We start from the raw sequence: 13115 nt of genomic DNA, 5'->3' as shown, positions 1-13115 counted from the left end.
CAGAAGGGGGTGGGGTTACTCCAAAAGGGGATTAGGGTGAGGGAAAGGGTTAGTTTAGGAGCTCCCTATATCTTTGCTGCCGATTTTGAGCTCCCGCCCTTTTTTGGAGCTCTGCCTGCAGCCGTACTCTTCTCGAATAATCTGACCTGGATGGCTGTGTAGGTGGTGTGCCATGTGAGGGACTATTTTGAGTTTAATTATTAAACTGGAAAAAGCAAAGGCATTGTCACGTCCATTCATATGATTTGTGTTGTTAAAATTAAGGGAAAAAAATTTTCTAATCTGAAAGTGTATTTGCAAACAAACATTGTGAGGAATACAAATTATTTATGGCTAAAGATGGAAAGGAAGAGTACCATTGATAATGATGAATCCTGTGCTAGTAGCTCTCAACTTGGGAAACATCAGACTCTGACCTCGTGTTTCCAAAGACTGAGGTTTGAGCGACATAAGAAACACGAAAACACACTTGTACATGTGTTTGTTAAGACTGGGATGTCCACCAGACCGTGTAATATGGCAGCATTCAAAACTTTTAAAGCTGCTCTTGACCCCACGTTCATCACTCCAAGTGCTGCACAAATTAATCCCATGATTGCAATAAAAATGCAAATATTAACTCGGTGTAAAGGAAATGCTGAGAGAGACACGTAAAGTGACTGCAGCTTTAACTGCATTAATGGAAAACAAATAATTAAACTAACTAAAACTAAACTGAAATGTATAGCAAATTTGAAAATGTGTTAGAAAAGGTATTTAAAAAAAAAACAATCGAAAATGCAAAACTATAATAACCTTGGTTGTTAGATGAGTATTCGATTAGTCAACCACCCTGGCACATCCCTAGTACTAACTGAATTCCATAGGGATATTTTTCAAATGTCAAAGCAAATTACTGTTTCCTGGCCGTGATATCAGTCATCCTGTGTGTAGTCTTCAGAAAGTGAACGTGTGAGTCATTGTCACATACGAATACTTCCTGTCTTCCAAACAAACCCAAGAAAAATACTTGTAATTATCAGCTTCTTGAAGCTAATAAGAGGCCTTTGTTACCAAGACAAAGGTTGTAAACACAGCCCCAAGTTTTAGCCAAAGGAAATGGGGCTGTGTTTACATGGTGTTTAAACCATTTTTTTTTTTATGTTGAATGGGTTTTAGAGGGATTTCGAAGATAACTGATGCTATATCATGTATTATAATATTAAAGCAGTTGTCTTGGAAACCGTTTGAAAATGTTTGGGTTGCTCTGACATGCTGGTAAGAGTGTTTTAGTGCTTAGTGGAATCATCTGGTAAAAGAACATGAGGGCATACATCTGTCTAGGCTTCAAAAATTTGGTGGGATTGTGATATGGCAAAGTTTCTTCAAATCTCTTACTGTTTTCTTCAAATTTATTTTGGTTCCTCAAGCCTTTTGTCTTAAAGCTCTGTATTTGTATGCTTTGTGGTTATCAAATGTTAGTGGAACATGTCCATAGTTAATGTGATGGAACACTCTGGTAGGACACCTGTGCGAACTTCAGGCAAACTGACTTCAATCTTTAAACAAATTGGCCCCAACATCATATTTAGTTGAAGTCATTGCAAAGATAGTTATGAAAAGTATAATTAGTTCTGAGAAAATTGGTTTGATATTTTGTATCTAATGTAATTTAATACAGTACATACATTTTTAAGTGTGGTTAATGTGTCAATACTTTGGGGCTTCTGTATTTCTGAAAATTCGTATAGTTTTAGATTTTAGCCTTTGCCTGCATGTGTGTTGTATATTAATTTGCATTTTTGCCCAAAAATACAAACACATATACAGTTGTGCTCAAAAGTTTGCATACCCTGGCATAAATTGTGAAATTTTGGCATTGATTTTGAAAACATGACTGATCATGCAAAAAAACAAAAAAAAAACAATTGTCTTTTATTTAAGGATAGTGATCATATGAAGCCATTTATTATTAAATAGTTGTTTGGCTCCTTTTTAAATCACATTGATAACAGAAATCACCCAAATGGTCCTGATCAAAAGTTTACATACCCTTGAATGTTTGGCCTTGTTACAGACACACAAGATGACACACACAGGTTTAAATGGCAATTAAAGGTTAATTTCCCACACCTGTGCCTTTTTAAATTGCAATTAGTGTCTGTGTATAAATAGTCAATGAGTTTGTTAGCTCTCACGTGGATGCACTGTGCAGGCTAGATACTGAGCCATGGGGAGCAGAAAAGAACTGTCAAAAGACCTGCGTAGCAAGGTAATGGAACTTTATAAAGATGGAAAAGGATATAAAAAGATACCCAAAGCCTTGAAAATGCCAGTCAGTACTGTTCAATCACTTATTAAGAAGCGGAAAATTTGGGAATCTCTTGATACCAAGCCAAGGTCAGGTAGACCAAGAAAGATTTCAGCCACAACTGCCAGAAGAATTGTTCGGGATACAAAGAAAAACCCACAGGTAACCTCAGGAGAAATACAGGCTTCTCTGGAAAAAGTTGGTGTGGTTGTTTCAAGGAGCACAATACGACCATACTTTAACAAAAATTAGCTACATGGACCGAGTTGCCAGAAAGAAGCCTTTACTGTGCCAATGCCACAAAAAAGCCCGATTACAGTATGCCCGACAACACCTTCACACGCCTCACAGCTTCTGGCACACTGTAATTTGGAGTGACGAGACCAAAATAGAGCTTTATGGTCACAACCATAAGCGCTATGTTTGGAGAGGGGTCAACAAGGCCTGTAGTGAAAAGAATACCATCCCCACTGTGAAGCATGGTGGTGGCTCACTGATGTTTTGGTGGTGTGTGAGCTCTAAAGGCATGGGGAATCTTGTGAAAATTGATGGCAAGATGAATGCAGCATGTTATCAGAAAATACTGGCAGACAATTTGCATTCTTCTGCACGAAAGCTGTGCATGGGACGCTCTTGGACTTTCCAGCACGACAGTGACCCTAAGCACAAGGCCAAGTGAGGTGAAGGTTCTGGAATGGCCATCACAGTCTCCTGACCTTAATATCATCGAGATCTCAAACGTGCGGTTCATGCAAGACGACCAAAGACTTTGCATGATCTGGAGGCATTTTGCCAAGACGAATGGGCAGCTATACCACCTGCAAGAATTTGGGGCCTCATAGACGACTATTACAAAAGACTGCATGCTGTCATTGATGCTAAAGGGGGCAATACACAGTAAGAACAAAGGGTATGCAGACTTTTGAACAGGGGTCATTTCATTTTTTTCTTTGTTGCCATGTTTTATGATTATGCCATTCTGTTATAACCTACAGTTGAATATGTATCCCATAAGAAATAAAAGAAATGTGTTTTGCCTGCTCACTCATGTTTTCTTTAAAAATGGTACATATATTACCAATTCTCCAAGGGTATGCAAACTTTTGAGCACAACTGTATTTTTATAACTACTGTTTGATTAATAACTATGATTAATAACTATGTAGTCATTTAGCAGACACTTTTAACTAAAGCAATTTACAGTACGCTTGTTACCAGAACAGTACACTTGTAGCAACCTTGGGTAAGGTGTCTTTCTTACAGGCACAATGGCAATATTTTTGGTTACTCCCCTAGATCATGAACCACTAAGCCAAACCACTATGATTAATATTATATACCATATTAATAGGAAACTGCTGTGCAAGCTCTTTAAGCTGTTTGAAGGGTAGTATATTTTTTATATTGGCCTCTAGTTGCACAAACCACAGGAAATCTTATGCAAAGTGGAGCATGAAATGTCTTCTGGGTCCGATTGGAGCATCACAGAAAATAAATACCATGTAAAACTCACTGATTGTAGAGAAAACTACTGTAAAATATTGATGCATTTATTGTTGTTGTTTTTTTCATCTTCTCTCAAGCTCATAAATTTAAGTATTATTTCTGCTCTAGCTTTCTCTCTGGCTTCTTGGTCCAGCTGTCTTTGCCAAACTATATTGGAATCTGACAGCAGAGCCGGCACATGATCTGTGCTTTTATTTGTTTTTGCTCTATCCCTGGTTTCCTATGAAGCACATTTATAGAATCACAGATGTGCAGTAGAAATAGGCTTCTGCAAAGCTGTGATAACAGTATGAAAGAAATGTGATTTCAGAGTCTCTGTCTGTAATCATGAAATAAGAATCATCAAAAGTCATTTGAAGGAATAGCTGCTGCTTTTCCTGATTAGTGTTGGGGAGCAACTAACTAAAAGTAGAAATGTCTCTAATTTTGCATTTTTCAGTTGCATTTGGTTCCAGTGGTTCAGCTTTTTTTAAATAGTGTAGCTTTTCTAGTAATACAAAAAATACTTTTTACAACAATTTGTGGTCATGCATTATCAATGTTTTTTTTTTTTTTCATCACTTCATCAGCAGCTTTACAGCCGAGCACAAAGGCAATAATCAAACACACTCTTTAAAAAAAACTGAATTGTTGTAGTGAATCATTTTGTTTGGACAGTTCAAGTAAATGAAACATTAATAAAGGAATGTTTCACTCATTCAAGTCTTTTTATCGTAACATATCTAGTTAAACTGTGCTGTTCCTCACTATATTTTTGACTGAGTTATAATCTAGTTTTTTAGTTAACATTTGTGTGTTCTATTCTGGCACCCTTATCAAGATTAATTCATTCAAAAACCCTAATTGTTTTTGAACCTGAGCAATAATGATCTGATTAATTTAAGTAGTGCTCCCTTAAATAGTTACTAGATTAATTTTGTTAGTAGCTTGATGTGCAACTGTTTTTCAAGTAACTTGACTTTTGAACTACTTGATATTATGAGTAGTTTGCAACTTGGAAAGCTTCAGTTTTAAAGAAGCTTCAAAAACACTCTTCCTGATTTGCTTTAAATATGTATTGAATATTTAGTGTAACATTTGGTGTGTGTTTGTGTGACCACTCTGTTGTTTGTGTAAACGGTCAGGTCATGTTTGCTGTTGATCACGGATTGTCCTCCTCTGGTCCAAGAAGAGTTGGATCTCATTAGCGCCCTCTCTCGGCTGGATGAGTTTGGCGTGAAGGTTCTGCCCTTACAAGGTAATGTAATACTCACCAATTCACTATTGAGACCCACTGCGTTCTGTTCCATTACGTTGTGCTATGTCTAGCTGTTTCTGAAGGCCAGAACGTGTCCGATGTGAACAGCCACCAATTCTAATGACTGACAAACTCATTTACTCCTACAAACTTTCCTTGACCTTTCATCAGTTATCTCTGAGATACTGTATAGAGGTTAGACAGTGGCCTAAAGGGGAAAGAATTTGGAGAAACCAATGTACACAAGTGGAGTCTGTTGCATGGAGCAGGTACTGTGAATATATTTATGTCAGTGATATAAATTATTAAATTTTTAGTGGTAGGGAAAAATTTCAGGTGTCATTGAGAATAAAATGCATATAAAAAGGCATTTGACAGGGTACCACATGAACTAATTTGGCATACACTTCGATCCACGGCGTCCCCAAACCTTACATGTATTGGACACAACTTTTGTACTGCGATGTCACAAGCTCTGTGCGCTCCACTGCTGGGATCTTGCCACCATTCGCCATACGTGTTGGTATTCACCAAGGATCGGCCCACCCGCCTCTGCTGTTTAATCATGGATGCAGCGACCAAAGACATCCAAGCACCACACCCCTGGACACTACTCTATACTGATAAAGTAATGCACGATAAAGAAACACGACAATGTAACCGGTCCTGCTCAACCTGATCAGAGTGGGATTCGAACCGGCGTCAGCTGACATGGGAGGCAGGCATGCTAACAAGAAGTCAGTCACTAGTGCACCTCTTGAGGCCAGGGAAGTGAGGTTTACACATACCGCACAGATATCACTTACCAGCTGACTCCCGTTTCAACCAAACCTCACTCTCATCCGGGTCACGGCACCACTGTGACCGGTATCCCCTCTTCACTCTGTGTTGTATATCAATGAACGAGACCAGACACCATAAATGCTGAGAGACACAGGCCTTGTTTTTATTCTGCATAAATAAAATAATGTTTTTTTTTTTATCAAAAAAACATGGATTTCTTTGGTTTTTCCCCGTATTTGTGTCAACCTCACTCCTCAGTCGCATTACCCGTGAACTGAGGGAGAGCAGATGGAACCGGAACATAACACACTCTTAAAGGGGGCACACTCCATTTTTAATAGTGATTGAGAATGAACAATAAAATTATATATGAAATGAAATATGAAACATATGAATTAATATGGTATTGTATAATATGTTTAATTGTGTATGATATGTAAATAGTGTAAATAATATGGAGGTGGGAAAGTCAGTTTATATATTTGAAGTATAATAAATTCAAGAATAGTACATATGATTATAAAACCAAAGAAAGTTAAGAGATTTTGTGTGTAATTAACAAGATAACTCAGTATCTGTTACACCAAGACCTTGAAGACCAAGCAGTGGAAAACACGGTTAGACAAAAATGTGTTAGAATGTGGACTGCAGATAAACAGCACCATCCGTATCAATGGGAAATAACTCAATGAAGTTAACCAATTCAAATACTTTGACTCACTGGTCAAGTATGATGGTGACATTCTTCGAGTACGAATCAGTGCTGCATGGCTAGAGTGTCGGCAGTTCACCGGAGTCCTCTGTGACCACAAGATACCCATCCATCTTAAGGCGAAGATTTTCATGACTGTTGTACAACCATTAGCGCTGAATGGAACTGAGTGCTGGCCGACCACAATGAAACAATAACAAATGGTCCATGTCATGGAAAAGAAGATGCACCTGTAGGAAATTAGTGACTTTGTGGGAGGGTATATTTACAACTGCCAGCATTCATTACCAATAATATGTAAGAGTCTTATAATGGAACGTTAAATGTAATGGGCAGATTTAAACATGCCTGCATTTATCCACCAATAATATGTAGGATTTTATATGTAAATTAGTTTAGGAATCTTGGCCACGTTCGACTACCATTATATGCAGGATAAATGACAAATGATCAGATTAGAAATCTTGAAAAAAAAAAAAAAAATCACCATTAAATAAGTAATACAACTGGCTTGTTGTATCTGCTCACAATTTATATGTAAGGAATTTTAACTCAAGAAGGGAATTATGATTAATTCGGGGAATATTGAAAGAATTAAGGTCACTCGGCCACACTGAGTTGATATGATGCATCTGTTAACTCTTTAGAGTAATACTATTCTCATGGCCATTGAAAATAATTTCAAAAATTTGTTGAAATATTGTTCGAGCATGGAGCGCAGATCTTTTAAGTATCAATTAATGAGATTATTTAATCAAAATACACCACAGTCAAATCCTCTTTGAATACAAACAAGACTTTATTTCTAATCTACAACTTAAAAACTAAACAAACACACATAGACAAACATAAAAACAGGTTGGTGAATGAGTTGTAACAGAAGGTGAATGGAAATGACCTGTAACGGATAAAATGGAACTTTATGGAGTCTATAGGCCAAGCCCTGAGAACCATCAATACTTCATTTATTATACCTTGATTTGCAATCGGGTTACCCAAAGTATTTAAACAAAACCCCAGCACTTTCTAGCAAAAGTCTGGAGGTGCACTTGCGTTTCGTTGCATTGCGTTTCTTTACCTTGGTTCTTTGGCTCTTTGGCTGGGTCTGTAGAAAGTTCTGGTTGTTTTCCGTCTATGGATCTCTGTTAACCCTCTGGGGTCTGAGGGTGTTTTGGGCCCTGGAGAAGTTTTGACATTTGTGCTTTTTTCAGTTGCTTAAAAACATATTAATGGCTAAAGTCTGATATCACTGTATTCAGCACAAACGGGGCTACAATAATATGTGAGCAACATATATGTACATGTTTGTATTTTTGAGAAAATAATGTTTATGCGTGGTTTTTGAAAAAACAAAAATCTTAAGTCACTGAAATAAGGCCATATAACACATACTAAACATTTGTTCACAAAACTTTTGAGGACTGGATCTTGTAGCCTAGAGTTTTTGCTATAAAATGATGTGAAAACTATCCTGATCACTCATTCTTACAAAACAATATAGTCATTTAACTTCTGTAAGACACTTTTAGTGTTAGAAAGGCCATATGCGAGGAGGCGTGGATGATCATGAATAATGATGTGATTCACACTTGAGGAGACAAAGACCCCTCCCCTGAGAGAGAATGAATGTTTGTAGCTTATTCACAAAATCAAGTTTAAGTTAAAAGAAGTAATCTGACTATACATTTCTTTACATAAAGACTTTACTTTAGACCTACACTACCATTTAAAAGTTTTAGATCAGTAAGATTTTTTAAAGTTTTTAAAAGAAGTCTCTTCTGCTCACTAAGGCTGCATTTATTTGATCCAAAATACAGCAAAAACAGTGATATTGTGAAATATTTTTACAATTTAAAATAACTTTTCTATTTGAATATATTGTCAAATGCAATTTATTCCTGTGATTAAAGCTGAATTTTCAGCATCATTACTGCAGTCTTCAGTGTCACATGATCCTTCAGAAATCATTCTAATATGCTGATTTTCTAATATGGGCATATTTACAGCACATTTTACACATTTACACCTGAACAGATATTTGCAAGCACAAGCTTCATTAATGATAACGAGGCAGCATAAACACTAGTTAAAATATAATTTAAACATTCATATTATTTTTATATCATATTACATATCATATTGATATCATACAGCATACAATTTAAATACCTGCTTTAGCCGAAACAATGTTTAAATGTAACTAAAACTTGCCTATTAGGACATATTTCAAATGTCAATACTCTGAATACTGGCTGGCAAGTCTGAAAATAGTCCAACTAGTTAAATATGTACATGTTTATATAAAATAGCATGTCAACTAATGTAAGTAAAACTAAATGACTTACTCATCCGGAATTGTATCCTCGGCTAGATCAAGATGCTCTTCAAAATGTAAACATTCATCGTCGGAGTCCCGCTCTTCTTCTGAGGAAAATGTGAACTCTTCGTCACTATCCAGGACCATCTGTAGAGCTTCCTCACCTGTGTAGCGTGCCATCTTCCAAACGTGCAGGAAAGTGAATGAATCTGATGATGAACTTGATGTTTTTTAAGGCATTGTTGGGGGCATTTACCATTTGCATTGATTGTCTCAGCACATTACCGTATGAATAGCGCGCTCTGTTGGTGGGTGTGATCTCATTAGAGATAATGAGCTGAGCCCATAGAAACTGTACATTGCTTTGTTTCATACAGATTACATTGCAGGAGAATATTTGTTTTAAATTTGAATTGTTTTATTTAAAAGTAGACATTTTAAGCTTTCTTTAGACATATGTTTCATGTTTGTGTGAAAAGTATTCGCGAAGTTTCACTTCATTTTTGTGACATGTTTCAGAAAGATGCTCGCGGAGACAGAGACGGCTGAAAGAGCACCCTGTTTATTTTCTTTATTTTGCAAAAGCACAAGGTTTTGTTGTTATTGTGAGTGTACACAAATAAAAGTAGACCCTTTATGGTTTCTAATTATGTCTTACACTTATCTGTATGCCCAAAAATGTATTTTAAGTTGTTTCCGCTGTTATGCGGAAAAAATCCAGCAGGACGCGCCGGCGCGTCCGTCGACCCCAGAGGGTTAAGATCGTGGATGCCAGATAGTTCGGTGCTGGAATGATCAGGCGGGGCTTTGAAGCGAGGCCTCCCGCAAGGTAGACTTGTGACTCCCTGTCACGTGTGATTCGTAGAGCAGAGAACCTGAGCAGAGGGGTGCCGAAGCGAAGCCAGCAGAAGAAGGGCTAAGAGAAAAGCAAGAGCCAAGAGAGAAGAGAAGAGAGAGTTTGTCCTAGGAGGGGAGGTTGCGACAAGTCAACGTAGCATCAAAAGATGCCCTTGACCGGGCCGAGTGCAGAATGGTGTGCAAGAAAGCGGACCCTGCACCGACACAGGAAAAATGCTGGGAAGAAGAAGATTGAGAATAAAATAGTGAAAGTGAAAAGTTTATCCTCCATTCCTCTTCAATGATTATTCCATGTCAAACTTTGAAAGTCAGGAAACTGTTTTATCTAGTCAAGGCAAGGCCAGGAGCAGCTCAACTTTGCTTCAAAATCTTCTGAAGGTAGTCTGAATACATCAAGTGGAAACTCACCTTTCAGCTCATTCGCCATTCCTGACCTAAGTGACCCTGCGGCTGTGTGCACTCTCATGTCTTTTTCTCAGCATGCAACGTTACATGCATAGCACTCAGCCAGCAGGGAGCTGTGACCTGTGACAAAGCTCAACTTCCACTTTTTTCTGCTTAATTTATCTCTTCTCTTCATACTCTCTCTTTCCATTAAAAACTGCACTTCTTACCTTTGCCATTTTTACTAGTAAAAAGAATGAGAGATAATAGATAATTCTCACATACAAGGATACACCCATGCACGTAAATGTTATTGCTTGTTATACTGTATTCTTGTTGCATTTTCTGTTAAGGTGTTGTGTGCATCAGCATAGGCCAACAAAAACAAAACTAGTGAAATTTTCAAAACTGTTATAAACTTTTTGCACAAACACACACATGCAGAAAGCAGCGGCTGTTATTGTAAGCAGGTTAATGGCTTTGGCAGGGACTGCTGATAGCTGGCTGGTTTGTGTGTGGTTCAGGTGCTGCCCCTGTGGCGTCCCTGCAGAAGATGGAGCTCCCCCCACGCAGGCCTTTACTCATGGCCCTGTGTGGCCCCCTGCCTGCTCCAGACAAGTGTGACCTCCAGCATAGACCTCTTCCAGCTCAATATTTTAAACTGTGCTCGGTCAGACAGCTGAGACATGCTTTGTGTCCAGCCAATTACCACACATCACAAATAGTACCCTGCTATGAACGGAATTGCATTGAGTGCAATTAAAGGTGATATGTGTAATTTAGTAAGTCATTCTTAGCAAGCTGATTCTCCTTAAAAGTGAAAACAAAATAAAAAAAATTACTCTGTGGTAAAATATTTGCTAGTAAAATATTGCTTTGTTTCCATTCCAACAAGCCCGATATAGTAATATTTGCTCATACGATGGTGTGAGTTTGGGGAGTGTGTGGGGCGGGACTGTCAGTTTGACCGACTAATGGCAGATGGGGGAAACCTTTTTCCCTGCTCTGCAGGTAAATTATGTTATGATTACAGGCAATGTCCAGGTTACCTCAAACCATGAGATTCATCCACGCAGAAGAGCAGTGCCAAAATAAAACTCGTACACAAAAGTGTAAAATATTCCTTGGCAAGTTACTTGCAATTTTAGGTTTCAAACACAGATATTGCTAGAGAGCCCAGTTTCATAGTGCAGCTTTAAATAAATTCTTATTTACTTGTGTACTTTTTTGTGGTATACAGTATTCCACACAGTGTGCTCTGGTTGTATACTACACATTTTAGCATACTGCATTTCTAGTAGGGGTTTTATGCAAGTATGCTATTCCGAAAATGTCCACTTTATTTTATTAGTATTGATATTAGTAAATATTTTTACTTTGTCCTCTCAGTCTCTCTTACTTCCTCTTTCTCTCTGCAGTGCGACTGCGAATGGATCGTCTATCGTTGATAAAGGAGTGCATCTCCCAGTGTCCTACTGCATACAAGCAATCCACTCAACTGCTCAACCTGGCCAGACTTCTGCGTGTTGCAGGTAAACTTAAGGAAACTCAACATCATTCTAACGTTCCATATTCTGTACGTTTGTCTGTCACAGTAATAGCTTAAACAAAAGCATATTCAGCTATGATTAATCAATGCTGTCACAGACGTCCTGCCACAGCAGTTACGAGAAAAATACCCACATCAGTACTTGGCATTGTTTCAGCAGGGGCATTGTTGAGAGCTTAAGCAATGCAATTCTATAAATATTTTCACAGAATTCCATGCGACTAGACACAACAGTGGATTTGCACAGACATGACACTGTTGTGACAGAAGAAAGCACTAGAAGGCACTAGGGTTACAGGAACTGTTTCTTATAGATTAAACAGTGCTAATCTGTAAACTTTACAGTGTGTGTTTAATCCTTATCTGCTGAATCAGCACCAACCCATCTACAGGTGAATAAATAGATGAATACACATAAGCAAGAGATTGAAAGTAGCCATTTCTTTGAAGTAAGCTTCGCTCAGGGGTTAGAGATTAATATTACATGGGACAGCCCAAAAAGATGTGCATAGGGATGTGACCTCAGGAATCAACAATCAGTTCCATGAATCAGCATGAATGCGTGAATCTGTAAGTCAGTAAAGCATAGATATTGCGTAAGATTGATCCTGTTATCTTTTTCTTTCTTTCTTTCTTTCTTTCTTTCTTTCTGTCTGTCTGGCTGGCTGGCTGGCTGTCTCCTTCCTTCCTTCCTTACGCCCTCCCTCCCTTTGTTTCCCACCACTTCCTTCTTCCTTCCTTCCTTTTATCCTTTCTTCCTTCTTTCCCTTCCGTACTAAATTGCTTACTCCCTCCTTTCCTTGCTTTCTTTCTTCCTTCCTTCTTTCCTCCCTCCCTCCCTCCAGCCTTCCTTCATTGCCTCCTTTCTTCCTTCTTTCTTGCATTCCTTAGTTTGTTGAATCTTTTTTTCTTTGTCACAAATGGTAACCATTTATTGCAGTCTGGAGCCCTGGTATAAATTAGTTAAGCATTCATCTGAGACTTGTTCAGCCACTTATTTTGTGAGCCAGCATGGGTGTCAGTCATCTTCTTTTAGGTGAAGCGATCTGTGCTTGTGTTGGTTACATGGGTAATTGAGGTGATTCCAGAATTCTGACTCCATTTGAGATGCGAGTCTGCAGCACACTTTGTGGTGTCTCGGTGGATGTCAGATGGATCAGTATGCAGGACGTTAGAAGCTCTCTTCCTGTCTTATATAGTGGAATTGATTAGCTCTCCATAAAGTGACTGGGTGCTTTGCATGGTAGTGTTTGATGTATTCACATTGGCTTACCCTCGACTAATGCCTGCAGGTTGTTCTGTTTATGTGCATGTCTGTGCACTTGAGCCTATACCTGTGCTTACATGTGAAATGAGGAAAAATACAGCAATAAAGTACCCTTCTAGTATATCAAGTATTTCATGTCATATATAAATAATCAGTTTGGAATATAGAAATATTCCCTCTCCTGTAATATTAGCCCTTTAGATGTAATCTCA

The 13115-nt window shown here is 38.2% G+C and overlaps 1 protein-coding gene across 4 annotated transcripts in view; it reads left to right on the top strand.

Annotated features, from left to right (window-relative positions):
• Window positions 1-13115, top strand: part of LOC127410350 (NBAS subunit of NRZ tethering complex-like) — a 288769-nt gene that overhangs the window by 109723 nt on the left and 165931 nt on the right. For all 4 annotated transcript variants that reach the window (XM_051645563.1, XM_051645560.1, XM_051645561.1 and 1 more), the window contains 2 exons: window positions 4921-5033; window positions 11506-11619. In XM_051645563.1, the coding sequence (XP_051501523.1) occupies window positions 4921-5033; window positions 11506-11619 (227 nt within the window). The remainder of the gene's footprint in view (window positions 1-4920; window positions 5034-11505; window positions 11620-13115) is intronic.

This window comes from Myxocyprinus asiaticus, chromosome 19 (genome assembly GCF_019703515.2).
Source record: "Myxocyprinus asiaticus isolate MX2 ecotype Aquarium Trade chromosome 19, UBuf_Myxa_2, whole genome shotgun sequence".
Taxonomy (NCBI): Eukaryota; Metazoa; Chordata; class Actinopteri; order Cypriniformes; family Catostomidae; genus Myxocyprinus; species Myxocyprinus asiaticus.
The sequence above is the reverse complement of the archived record's forward strand: the minus strand, read 5'-3'. Positions and strand labels throughout refer to the sequence as shown.